The sequence below is a fragment of the Onychomys torridus genome, chromosome 3 (assembly GCF_903995425.1).
Source record: "Onychomys torridus chromosome 3, mOncTor1.1, whole genome shotgun sequence".
Classification (NCBI taxonomy): domain Eukaryota; kingdom Metazoa; phylum Chordata; class Mammalia; order Rodentia; family Cricetidae; genus Onychomys; species Onychomys torridus.
This window is the reverse complement of record NC_050445.1, coordinates 35,724,993-35,743,286: the sequence shown is the minus strand read 5'-3', so window position 1 is coordinate 35,743,286 and position 18,294 is coordinate 35,724,993. Positions and strand designations below refer to the sequence as shown.

Genomic DNA, 18,294 nt, shown 5'->3' with positions numbered 1-18,294 from the left:
AAATTCCCTACTGGGAAAAAAGATTAACTAGGATCTAGATCTCACATGATAAACTGAAATAAATTCCAGCTTCTGAAGATCTCGCCCAAGGAAAATGTTTCAATGCTTTGTTTAGAATGGTTTACTTTGAAATATATTCCAGTAGAAACTAACTGGAAACCAACTGGAGACCTAAACATAGTGAAAATAAATGTCCCTAAAATCGAACCTCCAAGAACCATTAAAATGTTTGGTGTAAAAGCAACTCAAAATGACTTTTTACAAACGTGGAGAAAGTTTGTTTGACTGTATTAGCTTTAGAAATATACTTGTATATAAAAACAGACACATTCACATATGCAGAGCAACCGTTATAATTCAAAACAAATGCAAGATGGAGGAAAACAGTATTGAGCAGCACCAGCCTAAGTAGTTTGACAAACCTATTTTTTCCCACATGTATAAGCATTTTTACTTTTCATATTCTCCATACTGTGTCTATATAACATTTTAAAATCATGAAGGGTTTTTTATTAAGTAGGTGCAAAATGTTTTGAAGTTCATTCTGAACACAACTGGTCAAGTCATCAGATCTGAAAGAAATGCAGAGAAGAATGAAATGGGAAAGGGAAGAAGGGAGGGAGAGAGGGAGGGGGAGGGAGAGAGGGAGGGAGGGGGAGAACTTTAGTAGTAAAAGGTCGTCCAAATGACCAGCGGGTAATTTCTATTTTTAGGACGGTTCGCTCCACACCCTCACAGCAGTTGTGTGAACACAAATGAAATTACAGGCATCTCCAGAGCCACACCTGGCACAGAAGCCACTAAAAGTTCACATAAATAATTTTTCTGCAAGGACATCAGCCAATTGACTGTTTAATCTCACGCTGACATCCCTTGTAATTAATACTGTGGCTAATGACAGTGGTTTCAAAAGGAACCGATGTGGCTGGTCTGGCAGTAGTGGGGGCTCTCCGTACTAACGTATCAAAATGATTGACATAAGCCTCCTCGTTTTTGAATGTTTTTTTTTCCTCTAGCTGAAAACGTCTTGAACACCCACAGCGTTCACTGGAGTATGTCCACTCTCACAGCAATGGCCCTTCTTAAGTAAACTTACTAATTCATCTTTCACTCCGTGTTATTTATGTCCACAAGCCTCCCTGGGCACTCCGACAGCAGCCTTCGCGTCTGCAGCAGGGAGACTTTGCAATCTGGAGTGTTTAATTAGTCACGTAAACACTGAAATGGACTTCCTGTTCCAATGCCCGCCCCTAGGCTGTGGCTGCTAGCCAGTAGGAAGAGCCTGCCTCCTCAAGGACACAAAACCTTTGACAGCTTCCTAATTTAGGCCAGAGATGCCTATGGGCTGTCTCAGAAGCGTTTCTGCAGCAACTATGGCCACCTTCGTGGAGCTCAGTACCAAAGCCAAGATGCCCATCGTGGGCCTGGGCACCTGGCAGGTAGGTGTGCAATCTTTGAACAACTGCTTTTTTCAAGTGAGAAAGGGTTCTTGGCATTTCCTCCTCTTTGCGCAGCCTCTGCTGGGGGATGGGGGTTGGAACACTGGAGCCAAGACCCAATTTGCTTTCAGCTTCTGCACCGCTTCAGCCCCCAAAGCTCAGACTGGCTTTTCTCAGCAGGATGATAGCTTCCCAAACAAGTGTCAGGTATCCCGCTGTCCCTGGACTCCACAGTGAACAATGAACAATCAGCTCCAGGCAGTTTCTCTTTATGTAAGCTTTTCCTCTAAATTACTTTACAATTTACAGGTTTGAACTGTGTATTTATTTCTGTCTGAGTTATTTCAAGACAGACCACTGAGCTCCAAAATGACCCCGCTTCCCTTGCTGCCCAAGGGAAGGATTCCATTTGGAGCGTCCTAGAGGCCTGGGAGCCTGTGGGGAAAAGGGAGAGTCTCAGACCCCTCCCAGGCTACTGAATTGGCACCTGCACTTTACAAGGACCCCCATGTGTCCCCACACATTAAAGTCTGAGCAGTATCCGGATGACAGAGAGCCTGGGCTGGGAGTCAACTCAGGTCCACCTTAGCTGTGGCCCTCTCTCCTAGCTAGTTGTTCCAAGGCCCACCCCAGTGCCTAGTGAAGCAGACTGCTCCAAATCAGAAATTTCGTATACATCAAAACAGTAATAATCACCTGCAGATCTCCAGGGAATCTACTCACCTGGAAATATCAGCTGGGACGAACTTTCAAAATTCCGACAGCGATGTAGAGACTGTAAAGGAGTCGTTTTCAGGAGGAACCTGGGGCTGCTGGTGAGGACAATGTGCTCATCAATGTGTGTGAGGAGAGTGGGGCTTGGGCCTGGACCCCAGTGCCTCTGAGTGGCTGGCAGCAATTCCTTGTCTCCATGATGGTATAGCTGTTGTCTGTTTTATAAACTTCTTGATGTTTGACAATTACATAAAGAACTTCTAGACTTTTGAGAGGTGGGTTTACTTGTTGTCTGAGACAGGTTCATGTAGCTCAGGCAGCCATAGAGCTCATTAAGTGGCTGAGAGTGGCCTTAATCTCCTGAGTGCCCCCTCCACCTCTACCTCCCAAAAGCTTGAAATTACAAGCATAGGCTACCACACCCAGACTCTGAGGGTTTCTTGACTTTTATTTTTAGTCAGACAACAATGAGTTCCAGGCTGTCCTTCAGTCCCCAACCTCACTATCTTCCTGCCTTTGTCTTCCTTGAGTTGGGTTCAGGATTACACTATGATACATGGCTAGTAGTGAGATTTGAGTTTTGTTTTTTGAGGCAGGGTTTCACTGTGTAGCCATGGCTAGCATGGAACTTGTTATGTAGAACAGACTGGCCTCAAAATCACAGAGATCAGCCTGCCTCTACCTCTATACTGCTGGGATTAAAAGCATGTATGCCTGGCTTAACTTTTTTTCTTTTACATGTTTTATTTGTTTATTAGTATGGTTGTGTGCATGCAAACATGTACATATACATACTCAAGTATCTTTATGCCATGGTGTGCATGTGGCCTTCAAAAGGATTATTTGTATGAGTCAGTTCTCTCCTTCTACTGTTTGAGTCTGAGGACTGAACTCAGATCCTAAGATTTGGCAGCAAGCCCCTTTACCCAATGAACCATCTTGCTTGTTCTGAGAAGTGAATTTTAAGTGTTAATTTTCCTAGTCCAACATCGTCTTGGCTAGTTGAGATCAGAAGATGGTATTTCAAATGTTCTTTTGTTTTATTTCTTTTTCCTATTGGCAGAAACGAAAATCCATTGCTATATAGTTTCCTATTGGGTTTTTTCCCCCCTGAGACAGTGGTTATATTGTGCATGGATATGCAATCCTATACAGTGCCTCACTAAGTGACAGGGGATATACTAGAATCTTTACATTCATTGTGGCAAGCAAGGAGTACAAAGACCTCATCAGGCAGACTGTCTTGGCTGGTATTTTGCTGTCAAGGTTTAAAGAAACTGCAATCTGCTCAGCCTCAAATGTTCCATGGTAGAGTTCATATTAACTCATAATGACTATAGTTTAAGTGCTTATAACTGTCTGGGGTCTGAAAATTCCTCTGGGACACTTTAGATTTGAGTTTTGCATTCAGCAAGTTGCCATCCATCACTCCTAGCAACTGGAGACCCTTCAAGATCAGCCTAGATTAGAGAAGAGCTCATTTTTTGACCAAGACAGGGCATGGGTGATAATCACAAAATCAATTTACAGTTTATAATAACACATATGAATGAAGACCAATAAATGAGGCCAATTATATTATATGTTAACCATAAAAATTAATAAAACAATTCATCATTCTTTTAAAGACTTTTCCAAAGTAGGTTTTCCAGACCCCTACCCCATGCCCCACCCTCTGTGTACTTGAAGTAGATTTCAGTAAGGCTGTGGTTTTGAGAATCTGGTCTATGTGGAGCTTGTTAGAAGTAGACTTGGAAGAATGGCTTCTAATGGTCTCTTCTATTTCCTTTCAGTCTTCCCTAGATCAAGTCAAGGAAGCTGTGAAGGCCGCCATTGATGCTGGGTATCGCCACATTGACTGTGCCTATGTCTATAAGAATGAGAATGAGATAGGAGAAGCCATCCAAGAGAAGATCCAGGAGAAGGCTGTGAAGCGGGAGGACCTCTTCATCGTCAGCAAGGTACAATGGCCCACTTGGTGGACATGACTTCCAGGCAAGTGGAAGCATCAAGAGCTTTATCTGACATTCCCCTCTGCTGTATTCTCCCAGCCCCTTTCTTCATCATATCTCTGGATGTACATCCACACTAAATCAGTACTAGTAAGAAAATGCTGATGCTGGTCCCCTACTGTATTGGTTCTCCTATAGTAGAGATGACTCCATTGAACGTTCTGGTGTTCTTGGCCTCCCTGTTTTCAGTCAGTGGGGTCTACTCCCCAAGTGGCAGTAAGGGGTATGCTTGGGATGGCCCCTGAACCTTACTGCTTAACACTACTGTGGTCTGAATGGCTCTGGCCTTGATGTTCTCAGAGGTGTGTGTTTTAGAAATGGTGGGGGCATCTTTTATTGTCATGAAAGATCCTCCTTTCATTTCAAATCAGTAAAACGTATGGATTACAAATTGTTATAAAACAGAGGTGTTGAGTGTTAGGTATTTGAAGAGCTTTGGTCCTGGACTGGACACAGCATGCTAAGGCACTCTTGTTCCAGGAAATTGTAACTGGTGTGACAGATAGACCCACTGTTGGAGTGGTATGACTGACTTGGGGATAAGAGAGTACTGAAAGGGTCATCTGTTCCCAGCGACATCAGGATAGTTGAACTTTAAAGATCAGACACAATTTCTGCCCTCTGAGAGCTGACAGCCAAGAAAGAGAATAACACAGGAATTTCAACTTCTAGTCAGTGGTCAAATGTGCTAAATGAAACAGAACACCAAGAGTATGGAAGAACACATATACAAGACCTTGACTTGCTGAGTGTTGGTGACCTACTGTGCTGCCTTTCTTAACCAACCTCATTATATATGAATGGTCCCACTCCCTTGTCAACCTGCAGCTGTGGCCCACCTTCTTTGAGAAAAGCCTGGTGAAGAAATGCTTTCAGAAAACCCTTACGGATCTGAAACTGGACTATTTGGACCTCTATCTGATCCACTGGCCACAGGGATTCCAGGTTTGAGCTGCTCTTTGCCTCATCTGTAGCTGCTGAGCAAATGCCAGAAAATAGCAGCTGCACCTGAGCTGGGGGAGGGGGTGGGCTGTATCAGTAGTTTTGTGCATAGCAGAGAGCCAGTGGTCTATAAAGCATGTAGGTGGGCCTTTCTGTCCCACCAGCCAACTCCCAAATAATCACACAGAGACTTATTATATCAAAAAGGTTTGGCCAATAGCTTAGGCTTATTACTAACTAGCTCTTACAACTTAAATTAACCCATATTTATTAATTTACAGGCATATTGATGTAACCTTTGTCTAATAACCTTGAAGCCAAAATGCCCCTCAAGTGTCTATGGTTTGGGTATGTTGGGTTAGCTTCCATAGTGACAATATACTAAGGGCAGATGGTAAACAGTGTCCACCGGGGTCAGACACAGAGGGGCTACATCCCACCGTGGATCACTACAGAGACTGTATTGAAGTTTGCTGTCTGACATGTGCTCCCCAGAGTGTGACAAATGGCTGTGCAGGCATTTCCCTTTGGTAAGCCATTGTCCTCAAACATTGCTTCTCAGAGCCAGACATCCTGATGTAGGTCCTAATGAGCTTTTTGTTTTGTGTTTACAGTCTGGAAATGGACTTTTCCCAACAGATGATAAAGGCAACATTCTTGCTGGTAAATCCACATTCTTGGATGCTTGGGAGGTACGTTCCAGCTTCTCCAAGTATGCTCAAAACTTCCATCAGGGCCCCTTGACACTCCATGCTGGCATGAAAATGCCCAAGTGCCCTGTGTCTAACTTTAACACTATGATTTACAAGTTTCCTCTCTCTTTTCTATTCATTGATTTGATTTGGGGGAAGATATGCTTGTGGAGGTCAGAAAACACTTGTGGAAGGAGGTTCTCTGCTTCACCTATATGAGTTTCTGGAAACTAACTTTGGTCTCTCTAAGTCACACAGACTGATTTTGACCTTACTCTGCCATCCAGGGAACTGTGAACCTCTTGCCTCCACCCGCAACGTAGCTGTGATTATCAGCTTACACCTAGGCCCATCTGCTGTTGTAATTCCTCTCTTCCATGCCAAACACAGCTTGTTGTGCTGTGAGGAAGGTCTTGAAGATATGTGGATCCTGGTAGGAGTACCTGCCTAGGTGCTGAACGAGGGCTGAAATCTGTCCCACTGACTACCTGGCCATCCCCAAATGAAATCAACCCAAGGAGTTGGGGTTTATTCTTTTATTATCCACAGTGATCTTGTTCTGAACTTTCCCAAAGATAATTATCCAACCCTATAGCAAGCAGCCACAAAGTGAACATGAAGTTGTAATTCTTTCATTGTAAGTTCCTGTCCAGTAGTTGCTAGACTATGACATATACAATGTGCCTCCTGCTTGAGAGTCTTTCAGCCCAGTTCATGCGAAGTTTTCTGTCATCAGCCTCAGCTTATTTCACTGTTCCAATAGCATAACAGTCAGAGAGGGAAGGAAGGAATTGTCTGACCCTAGCCGAGACCTTAAAGGGAGAGTTTTTTTTTTTTTTAATTTTTTTATTTGGAGCTGAGGATCGAACCCAGGGCCTTGCGCTTGCTAGGCAAGCACTCTACCACTGAGCTAAATCCCCAACCCCAAAGGGAGAGTTTAAACTGGGCCTGGAAAAGGAATGTGAACGAAGGCGGTAAAATCATGACGAGAGGCTGGAACTTCACTTTTCCTTCTTGGTTACAGCTGTGCTGGGGATGGGTAGAACAGCTGGAACCGGCCATGGGGACACCACAGTCTAGATGGAAATCCCCTTTAGGGCTTCACTGGACCTTGCCATGTAGGAGCCATTCCTCCTATCCAAGGACTAAGCAAACCCAGCATCCCTGAATCCTCCTACAGCCATCAAACAGTCTTCCTTACTGTAATAGGTCATGGAGGAACTGGTGGACCAGGGGCTGGTGAAAGCCCTGGGCGTCTCCAACTTCAACCACGTGCAGATTGAAAGACTCCTGAGCAAGCCTGGGCTGAAACACAAGCCAGTGACCAACCAGGTAAATTCTCTTTGGTGAATGGTCCTGCTCTGTGACTGCTTCCACACTGGGAGGCAATTTCCATACTATCTCCCGAGTCTCATCTCTGAGGTCAGTGTTCAGGATGCTCAGGGAGGTGGGAGGCAGATCTCTGGTCTGGTCTGTAGCACATCTATCAGTGGGTTGCATTTGGTCTTTATTTGTCATTTCTCCTGCAGAAAAGTCCTTCTGAACCAATCAGAAACCTGACCCACTTCCTGAGTGACAGGTGTTTTCCGTTGCAGGTCGAGTGTCACCCATACCTCACCCAGGAGAAACTGATCCAGTACTGCCACTCCAAGGGCATCACTGTCACAGCCTACAGCCCCCTGGGCTCCCCAGAGAGACCTAAGTAAGGCTTCAGAGCAGTGGCTCTTTCTTTTAACACTCTTAAAACAGTGTTTAATAATTGGTTGGTAATTTCTAAGGCACCAGGAAAAAAACTGTGTCTCTCTGTGGCAATGTGTTGGGCCACCCAAGAGGGAATGCAGCTGTAATAATGTTCGGGAAAACCCAACAGTAGTCCTGGCTGATGCCCAGAGAATATGCTATTTCCATCTCGAAGTGTTGGGTCATACTTTTCAATTGCTAAGGTTCCTGGTCCCATAGATGGGCTTCTGGGAGAGACACAAAGCTCTCCTTTTTTTTTTTTTTTTTTTTGTCTGTCTCTCAGAAGGAGAAGGCCGTTGCTCTCAACCTTGACACTGTCCTGGCTGTAATATTCATGGGCATGTGCTAGCCATGGTGATCTTCACTCCAGCCATCTTTCTGCCCCTAGTGTCAATCCAGAGGACCCTGTAGTACTGCAGATTCCCAAGATTAAAGAAATTGCTGCAAAGCACAAGAAAACTGCAGCCCAGGTAAAATAGAGTATTTCCCCCTGTTACCTAGCAATCCGTTCTTGTAGTCACGTGTTGTATTTGTATTGCCTTCTTTTAATCCGTTAGAGGGGAAGAAATGAGAATGTCAGTCTGTTGGCATCTCCTGGTAGTCCCACTGGCATCAGAGAGAGACTGCCTCTGTTCATCATCTTCCTGTCAAGTCCCTAGGCTCAGCCTCAAAAACCTGGCTACCTGGACACAGTCTCAGCCTTATGACCACAGGCTTCCCTCCTCCTCCCTACTAGGGAAACTGCAGTGCTGCTTCCAGCATCAGGGGCTATAAGACGAGGACTGGCAAGTGTCTCTAACAACAGCGGAAGCCACAGAGAAACACAGATACATTTTCTTATTTATCGCACTAGGAGGGTTCCCTGTAGGTAAGTGGACACCTGTTGTCCTCTCTTTGTGCACAGGTCCTGATTCGGTTCCATGTCCAAAGGAATGTGGCTGTGATCCCCAAGTCTGTGACACCCTCCCGCATACAGGAGAACATTCAGGTAAGATGTGGGCTGGACATCTGCTATTCCTCAATGGAGTGGGGCTTTAATCCCACTCCTTCAGGGCCAGCGCGTCTTCCCTTCCAACTAGCTACTTGATCGACACTTAGGCTAGGAAGCTGGGCCTCAGCAGAGCTGCAGCAGATACGTGGGCCACAGATGGGTTGGAGGCAGGCACTAGCAAAGACCTGTCAGGTCTGAGAACACGTGGTTTGTCGCACTGAGAAGATTCTTGCTTACCATTGAGCACTTAGATCACAGGCCACATACTGTCCTGGTCAACTGTGGACTGTCTTGGTCTACTCACCCTTTTTTCAAAGGGGATGGAATAGATTGAAAAAACCATGTCTCTGACAGGTCCCTCAAGGATTTCAGTCACTGCACACACTGTGCACACCTACAGACCCTCCTTGTGTAATACTAATACTTCTAAATAATCCAGCCATCATTTAGAGAATACTTTGGATGCATTGTGTATATAATGGGAGAAATACCTACAACCTTAGATTCCCAACAACACTTTCCTGGCTAAGGATGTTTTTGGAACTTTCTAGGTCTTTGACTTCCAGTTGAGTGATGAGGAGATGGCCACCATTCTCAGCTTGAACAGAAACTGGAGGGCCTGTGTCCTGCGTGCGTAAGTGGCACCTGGTTAAGTAGAAGGTTGGTCAGGCCTTTATCTCAGGCTGTAAAGGGTTAGTGGGAAGGAACCAAAGGCATGTAGGATTGGGGATGGCTTCAAATACTATTTTCTGGCAGCTGTGAAAAATTAATGTCTGAGTCCTGGGGAATCACCAGGAGTAGAGACATTGTTATTTGATGCTCATTTTCTGAAGCTTACCCACGCAGGAAGGAGTTGTCACTCCTCTGTGGGAGCCAGAGTTCTTATTCTCCCTTAGATCATACCTGTTGCTTCTATGGAACAATGTCTTCTTCATGCTTGTTGCTGCAGGGCAAGTCATATTGAGGACTTTCCTTTCCACATGGAATATTGAAGCTGAATCACCTGATGAGCTTGCCCAGTGGCCCCTCTTCGATGACATGCAAGCCACTCCTCAGGACTACTCTTTTTGCTAAGCCTACCAGATATCACACCAAGCCAGCCATGATAAGGCAATTCTGCATCTAAATTCTCATGCCCAACTAGAAGCAGACTGTCACAGAAAAATGTGACTCAGCAAAGGACAATGGTTTTCACTAATTTAATCTGGCCAAATAAATGTCTGTCCAACCCTAGGAATACTGGTAATCCTGAGGATATAAAGATAAAATAATAACAATATCAATAGTCACAAACATTTTCAACACTGTCAGAAGTGCTTTTTGAACAATGAACTCAACAGGTCCAACTTTTCATCATTCATATTGCTCAGGGCCCCAAAATATGGGGCTGAAGCAAGTTTTAAGGGAAGCTCTCTGAGAGAGCTCAAAACACTTTGAGACCCTCCTCTTCCCAAGCCTTCTCCCTAAGCATTAATCTAATTAATCTTCATCAATAAAAAAGTTGGGAGTCAGATATCGGGAAAGAACCTGAAAGATCAGAGAAGCAGAGAGCAGCAACCAGTCTCCTCATACCTCTTCCATTCCTCTGTCCAAAAGGGCTGAGATCCTCTCTCAGCCCTGCCTTACTACTTCCTGTCTCCTCTCTGTCGACAGTCCTCCAAACCTATATGGTTAATTTTGGTCAGCTAGTGGCTAGCTCCGCCCTCTGACTCCAAGCAAGGCGGATTTTTGTGAGTTCGAGGCCAGCCTGGGCTACAGAGCGAGATGCAAGAAAGGCGCAAAGCTACGCAGAGAAACCCTGTCTTGAAAAACAAACAAACAAACAAAAAACAAAAAACCCCCAACAAAACAACAACAACAAAAGAAATTTATTAAAGAACCAAGTAGTAGTCAGGACAGTGGAGGACCACTCTACACTGCCCTCACCCTTGTTCCCCATAATGAGTGTCCATTGAAGATGACTGAGTCATCTCATTCTCTGATGCTCATGGCCCTCCTTATGCTCATATAAATTTCCTGCTCTGCTCTTCCCTAGGGCCCATGGGGATGGGGGTGGGTTGACACCTGCTATCCAAATGTCCCAGTCAGATGGCTTCCTCTGTGATTGTTTAGTGAGGTTCTGTTAGGAGGCTGAAAATCTGCAGAAAGAGAAAAAGGCATTAGTAGCTGTCCACGTAATCCCAGCTCTTCCTTGAAGCCTCCACATTGATCTGACTCCTACCAGTTGACACCGTTTCTGGGGTTAGGGCATTCCCTTCCTCCTAGAAGAGTTGTTGGTTGTTTTCACTCTTTACTCTTTGGGGGACCCACCACCCAGCTCCCAAATAATAAATCACACAGAGGCTTATTCTTATGAATGCCCTGTGGGAGTCCAGCTCCCACCTTTCAAAGGGTTCTTGGGGGGAGGAGAGAAGAATGGGGAAGTATTAGAGAGAAATATAGGCAGAGACACAGAGAAAGACAGACACAGGATAGCTTCAGGAATGCCCTGGATCAATATCCAGTCACCTTTTTATATAATGCCAAGGGGCAAGAGGCAAAAGACCTCCCATTTTCAAGATCAAAGCACAACATACAGCCAAGTGTAGACCCTTCAAAATACCTGGTAACCACGCCAATGGCCAAATCATCCCATTATGCAGCCCTGCTGGGTAAAGTAAGCCCAGATTCTCTGACCCTGAGTAAGGTTTCACTGGAGAGCCTCTGTGGATCCCTACATGCCCGGCCTTAGCTTGGCTTGTTTCTAGCCAGCTTTCCTTAACCTAAATTATCCCATCTACCCTTTGCCTTTGGGCTTTTGTCTTTCTCTATTCTATATATCTTGCTTTACTTTTTATTCTGTGGCTGGCTGTGTGGCTGTGTAGCTGTGTAGCTGTGTGGCTGTGTGGCTGTGTGGCTGTGTGGCTGTGTGGCTGGCGCCTGATATCCTGCTCTCCTCTCCTTCTCTCACTCCACCTTCCCTTTTTCTCCTATTTGTTCTCTCTGCCTGGCAGCCCCACCCATCCTTTTTCTTCTGCATAGCTATTGGCCATTCAGGTCATTTTTAGAAAGGCATAGTAACACAGCTTCAAAGTGTTAAACACATGCATCATTAAACAAATATTCCACAACATAAATGAATATAACACATCTTAAAAATCATATTCTACAACAGGGAGGGGTGGTCTCTTCCTGCTGCTGCTGACCTTGGAATGACCTCTTAATCTTTTCCTTGCTACCCCAGTTCTTCCACCAAGGTTTCAGAAGGGCAGAGCTCGCTTTTGAGGCTTTGATGTTTTCAGCCTGGACTCTCCCTGACCCTGGTGATTGCTGGAGTCCCCGTGGCTCTCTGCTGTGTGCTGCTGGACTCACTTTTCCCTCTGCCTTCCCATGGTGTTCTGACACTAGTCATTGGATTCATGACCCGCTCTCACCATTACACTCTCCCACCAAGACAAGAGCTATGGAATCTTAGAGAGAAGCTGATTTGTGAAAACAAAAATATCCACAAGGCTACCCTGTGCTCTAAGAACCTCTCCTTCTGGTGTTAACTGTAAAACAACACTTGTAATAATGAGCTGGCCTGATGTTGCGGGTATTTCTGTCTAGCGCTGAGGAGTCTGAAGCAAGAAGATCGCAAAGAGATCCAGGCTGGCTCCAGCAACTGTCGAGGGCCTATGGAGAGCCTGCTCCAAGGCCACCTCCAGGGCAATGCAAGAAAACCCATGAAGGTGGTGAGGACTCGAAATAAGGTTCTATCTGACTGGTAAAATAAGAAAACACACACACTTTCTGATGTTAACTTGCTCTTTTCCTTCATCTTAAGAATGTCTCTAACTCTTCCTGTCTCTGCATTACTACGCATCTCCACACTGCTACATTCTATACGTACATGTATCTTTACCTACATATAGCCATACATCTCTATACACAGTTACACCTGTTTACACATGTCTACACATCTTTCTTCTACATTACTCACTCACTCTTTCACCCACTCATTCCCTCACACTTCTGTCATGTCTTCTTCATCTTCCTCTCTCTGTCTCTCTCTCTCTGTCTCTCTCTCTCTGTCTCTCTCTCTCTCTCACACACACACACACACACACACACACACACACACACACACACACACTGCAGCAGCTCTCACATAGTTCTGCACAGCCATCTCTCTCCACACCACCCTCAGCCAAACTCTGGACAACTATAAGTTACATTTTCAGGGCCCTACCCATTCTCACAAGTTAAGTCACATATAGGCTAGTAATGTCACATTGACCCATGCATGTAGCTCTGAGTAGGTGAGTGGTTCCAGACGTTAAAAACTGGCTGAACTTTGAGCAGTTAGGCTAAGTGCAGAAAGGGAGCTACTGCAAGGACTGTGTCTTGATGTAAACTGTGCCTGGCCTTTATTTAGCCATAAACAACACCTGGGAATTAGTCTTTGTGTGTATTCTGTAGGGGCAGCTTAGTCTGTTTTGGACTAGTTCTAATGTCTTTGCAAAATGTGTAAACGGCTGTCTTTGAGCCTGAGAATACTGTTACTTTCCTGTGTCAGTAAAGAAGAATATTCTGGAATATTTCTGTTCATCAGAATTATACAGCTTAAACAGAAATCCACAGCTAAATGTTTGCCCAGAGATGTAAAACACACTACACTTGGGCTGTGGAAAGCACCCCACAGCTGTTCTTATTAGGGAGACGTAACAGTGGCGCCCAAGAAAGTTACAGACAGAAAACAATCAGTTTCCACAGCCAGTGACCCCATGGCTTTGCCAGGTGGGCTCCCCATCAGGGAGTTATTCATCTGGTGGGCCGACCTGTCAAACACTAGTTGTCACCTGCTGTATACTCCCACAGCCCTCAGCAGGTAACCTAGTCACACACACACATACACACACACACACACACACACACACACACACACAGTCTGTCTCTGTCTCTCTCTCTAATACACACACGTACAAATGTGCCATGTACATTACTCACGTGGTCTTCAGAACACACTGCCTGTCAAGTGTCCTCTCTCAAGTACAGAGACAGGAGGAGGGACCTGTAAGCTGGAAGTCATGACTCCTCTAAATATTAATATTTCTACATTGTCCAAAGTAAGTTCCCCCTTCTACCTGCCGCAGAGATGCTGCAGCTCTAGAGACAGGCTCTTTTTCTAATGACAAATTGTAGCAGTTTCTAAAGGCGCTGGGTCCCTTCAGTGACCAATTCTTTCATTTTTTAATTGAAATTTTTTATACAGTATATTCTAATAGTAGTTTCCTTTCCTCCAATGTCTTCGGGATTCATTCCACCTCCCACCCACCCAACTCTACACCCTTCTCTCTGTGTCTTTGGAAAGCAAACGAATAGGCAAAAACAAAAACAAACCAGGAAACACACACAACACCACACCACAACACACAAAAAACCTTAGAAACACAAGAACAGAAACCATCACTTTTGCCTGATCTCTGACAGGGAAAAGTAACCTCACGAAAATGAACCTTCATGCTCCTTCTCTGACTCCATTACTAAGGCACAGCCTCTGTCTGAGCTTGGCTTCATCGGTTTATGAATGAACAGCACTGGAAAGCCAGTGTCTCTGTGGTAGCTCTCAGGCTCTGGAGACTTGTCACTTCACTCATTCTCCCAGGAAGCTGGAAGCCAAGTTCTGGGACAAGCGTGCAAACACAGGCCTCATAATTATCAGCCGGCACCATCACCCCTTAAGAATTCGCCAGATAAGGAGCCACACACTCACAGCTGCATGCTCTCCTAGCTCTGAGGAGCTGAGGGGTTTGCTCTGCCCCAGTGGAGGCCTGTGCTGCTTCAGCATGGGGTGAGGCTGGGCTGGCAGCCAAGGCCATGTCTAACTGCCAGGACGAATACAGTTGGGGGCTTTGGGCTGCAGAAGAGAGGATGGAGCTGGCTCAGGAGCTGCAGCCTGGGTCAGCCAGTGGCTCTCAAGTCTAGTTGTGGTTAGAGACCACCGTGTGGTGTTCCAGCATCACAGTCTGGCTAGTGTTCCAACACCACCAATGACCAGGAACTCCATTCCTGGTGAGTCCTTGGGAAATGTGCTTGCCTCTACTTTCTTCCTGTGCATCTCAATTCTGTGTGCAGTGAAAGCATGGAACAGGCTATCCTAGCCTTCAGCAAAGCAGGAAAGCCCTCAATACTAAATCTAGCTGCTTTACGACTCTGCTATTCTCATTTGGTTTCTTAATAAATGTCTCCAATTAGTGGATACAGTTGAATTTCAATTAGCATGACTAACATCTTGCAGGATCATGATATACCCGGATATCCTCCATACCTGGCTAGTTCGAAGAGCTCCTAGTGCTTCTCAGCACACTCCTTCAGCTTCTCCTAGAGGACCATTCTGACGTTTTTCTCTTTTTGATATGCCTGGGTGCAATGGCTATGTCCATATCTGTTATGGTCCATTTTTATCATCAACATGATTAGAATAAGGAAATATCTAGGACATTACTGAGGCACACCTGAGTGCCTTCATGGAAGTGTCTCCTGGTAGCAGTAACTGAGGGAGGGAGACCTACCCCAATGGTGGGGGCACATTCCTAAGAGGTGGCTCAATGAAAGAGGGGAAGGAAAAGCCCAGCTGAATTCCAGAATTTATTTCTTATTTCTTCCTGTTTCCTGATCTGTTCGGATATGAGCACAAAGCCTTCTATTCCTCCAACAGGCCCTCCCCACCACAATGGACTACGCTCTCCCACACTGCAAGCCAGAAAACCTATACACTCTCTTAAGTTGCTTTCTGATAGGTATTTCAACAACAGAAACTAACCAACACAGTATCCAAGGTCAGTCAAACCTTAATGAGTTCATTTACCTGTCCAGAGATAAATGGAACAAAAAAACAATGTATGCCATGGGGCTAAAAATTTCACCTCATTTCACCTCAGGATATCTGAACCCTATATAATAACATCACAGATAATAATGATGCCACCTTCTGTGCTTCCTCATAGCCAAACTATTGTCACAAACTATGTATTTAAAATTCCCTCACTACCTTATCCAAGCTAATAAGGGAAGCATGTCATACCACCAGTGCAAAATATCTAACAAACTACAGTACCATTTACCCAATCACCACTTGGAGCCTGATTTCAGTGAATATCTACTCTTTTATATGTGGATTCTGATATAGACACTATTTGTTTTCAGAAGTTCCAGGAGACTTCTGTAGTCAAGAATCCTATCGATGCTGATTTGAGTAAATCAGAACCTGCTCCAGGAAATGTAAATAAGAGAGATAACTCCCAGGATTAGCATAGAGGAAAGAAAAGAGAGGATGAGTAGAAGCCTTGGGAAACCGTTACCTTATGGGGCTGGAATAATGGGGCAGGAAAGCCTGGCCTTGAGAAGGAAGGTCTACATACATTCCTTCCAGCTACGCCAGCACCCTGAGTACACCAACAGACACCTTCCACTTCTCTTCATCACTCCTGCTGAGATCAGAGAACCAAATGCCTGAAATCAGAGAGAAAATGCATGAACATACATCCTGTGGCAGCATTACAAAGCAGAGGAGGGGGTTTGCTAAGCAAATACTCTACCGGCTGTTGCAGACTATTTGTACACTGTGTGAAAATGTGTTGCCGTGATTGGTGTAATAAAAAGCTGAATGGCCAACAGCTAGGCAGGAGAAATAGGTGGGACTTCTGGGCAGAGGAAAAAAAGAGGAATCTAGGCATACAGGAGAAGCCAAGAGACATGGAGAGGAAACAGGAGGTACAAGATGAAAGAGAGGTTAAGCCATGTGGCAAGGACATAGACTAGTAGAAATGGGTTAATTTATGTTATAAGAACTAGTTAGGAATAAGCCTAAGCTATAGGCTGAACTTTCATAATTAATAAGACTCTCTGTGTCATTATTTGGAAGATGGCTGGTGTGACTGAGAAAGACTCCTTACATATGGCATCCAATATGGGGGCACATATTTCCACGTAGGGTCTGAGAAAGCTTAAAAAGAAAAGTTCCAAACACACAAACATGGAGCCAGACATGGCTTCCTAGTCCCCAGTCTCTCAGACAGACCACAGTGTTCAGAGACATGGCTCCAGCTGCTGCCTGTGGGCTTGAGCCAGCCAGCTCCATGTTTGGAGCCACATGTGGGTTTAAGGCTTGGCTCACATGGTCAGAGAAGACAGCAAGTGTGCAGTAAAAACTGGGTATATACAGTCATAGGAAAAAGTAGTTTAAAAATAATAAAGTCTTTAAAGAGAGAGTAATGTGATATAAAAGAAAGAAGCCACATAAAGATAGGAAATACACAGGGCACCTGGATCCTGTATGATGCTTTGTTGACTTTGAATTTTGTGAATGATGATGAGCAAATGGCTGCTGCTGAGAGACATTGGATTATAAAAGGAACTGCTAAATCAAACCAGACTATATTCTTTAGGGATGTTTTGGTTTCAGGAGAGCTTATGCCTTTGTTTCCACAGGAAACAAAAGGTTATAGTTCTCTGCTAAATTAATGAAGATCAGATTTGATTTGAGGGAGGCCTGAAAATGTTGGCTACAGACATGAAGAAAAAAACTAAGAAGGACCAAGACAAGTGACACATCTTCAAGGAAGTTCACGAGGACAATGTCCACAGCACTCACTGAGATCCTAAACATCTAAACGTTTTTTTGTTTGTTGGTTTGTTTGTTTAAAAAAAAAAAAAAACCTCCTGAGAGCCAGGCTTATCTCTGAGTTCGAGGCCCGCCTGGTCTACAGAGTGAGTTCCAGGACAGGATCCAAAAGCTACACAGAGAAACCTGTTTGGCAGAGACTGGGTCTGTAGTTAAACGCCATCCTTTATACTCTTCCTTCTCACTGGCTATCACTCTGACTTCTTTATAAACGTATTCTTCCCATTCTAAGGGGCTTTTCTTTGTCCATTCACTCATGGTTACCAGCTGGCTAGATCTACTCTCTGTAGACCATAGTCTCTGCGGGGTTTGGGGCCAGCTGCTTATTTGCAACAACCGAGGAGAACGGCCCAGGAATGCATCGCTATATCACATGCCACTGAACTGCCTTGAGTGGGCCCACCTGAGCCCAGCATGCTTTGCACCTGGTGTCACTTCCTTCCCCCAGAATCCTCCACTCTATTCTGATCCATTTATTATGGGGACAGCTCTGAGACTAGATGAAACATAGTAAATCTTGTTGGCTACAGAGTCCTCATGACTTATTATTACATGCCATCCTTTTATATGGCATGGATGGAGATTTATAGTTTGGCTATATAGCCCAAAGGGATTTATAAAGTTGCCAGATGTCTTTTACCCATACAAACATAAGACAGAAAATCATCTTTAGTGGTCTTGAACACACCACACATTCCATACTTGTGTTAATGCAGACATACATGTTACCTTTAAAAGTTTATGTGTTTTCAGAAAAAAAAAAGGCCAGACACCAATGAAGATAAGTAGCCCAGGTGATCCAGCCTCTCAGAATGCCTTTGTTGTACTTTCATCAAAGTTCTGCATCCAGAACAACTTCAAACCTGCTAGCTGAGATGGTCCAGCCTCACAGACTATCTAGCCAAGACATTAGGTAAGCTCTACACTTTTCTATCACACAGAGACTAAAGAAAAATAATAAAGCTAGCTCTCCCAGCACTTGACCATTATCCCAATTTTGTCAGGGTTCCTTAAAGACATCATCATGCCCAGACAATAGGAATCAGTCTAGAGAACATGATGTCGACATTCTCAAGAGATGGGGTGGGTTATTTTGAGTCATTTGGTCGGTTATGGATGT

General features: G+C 44.7%; 2 protein-coding genes across 5 annotated transcripts in view; both read left to right on the top strand.

The window, feature by feature from the left end:
* Positions 1-1,269: 1,269 nt before the first annotated feature.
* On the top strand, positions 1,270-9,763 carry LOC118580607 (aldo-keto reductase family 1 member B7-like). 4 transcript variants are annotated; one of them, XM_036182433.1, is made up of 10 exons: positions 1,270-1,439; positions 3,947-4,114; positions 4,994-5,110; positions 5,722-5,799; positions 7,009-7,131; positions 7,395-7,501; positions 7,928-8,009; positions 8,444-8,527; positions 9,082-9,164; positions 9,480-9,763. In XM_036182433.1, exons 1-10 carry the CDS (start codon positions 1,335-1,337, stop codon positions 9,520-9,522), a joined length of 990 nt encoding a protein of 329 aa, XP_036038326.1. In that variant the 5' UTR covers positions 1,270-1,334; the 3' UTR covers positions 9,523-9,763. The 4 variants fall into 4 exon arrangements, with proteins under 4 accessions (XP_036038326.1, XP_036038327.1, XP_036038328.1 ...); XM_036182434.1 differs by having other exon boundaries at positions 9,082-9,190; positions 9,480-9,542; XM_036182435.1 differs by lacking the exon at positions 4,994-5,110.
* Positions 9,764-11,928: 2,165 nt separating this feature from the next.
* Positions 11,929-18,294, top strand: part of LOC118580013 — a 29,798-nt gene continuing 23,432 nt past the window's right edge. The window contains exons 1-4 of the mRNA XM_036181851.1: positions 11,929-11,998; positions 12,119-12,275; positions 14,157-14,342; positions 18,059-18,087. Of these exons, the coding sequence (XP_036037744.1) occupies positions 11,929-11,998; positions 12,119-12,275; positions 14,157-14,342; positions 18,059-18,087 (442 nt within the window). The remainder of the gene's footprint in view (positions 11,999-12,118; positions 12,276-14,156; positions 14,343-18,058; positions 18,088-18,294) is intronic.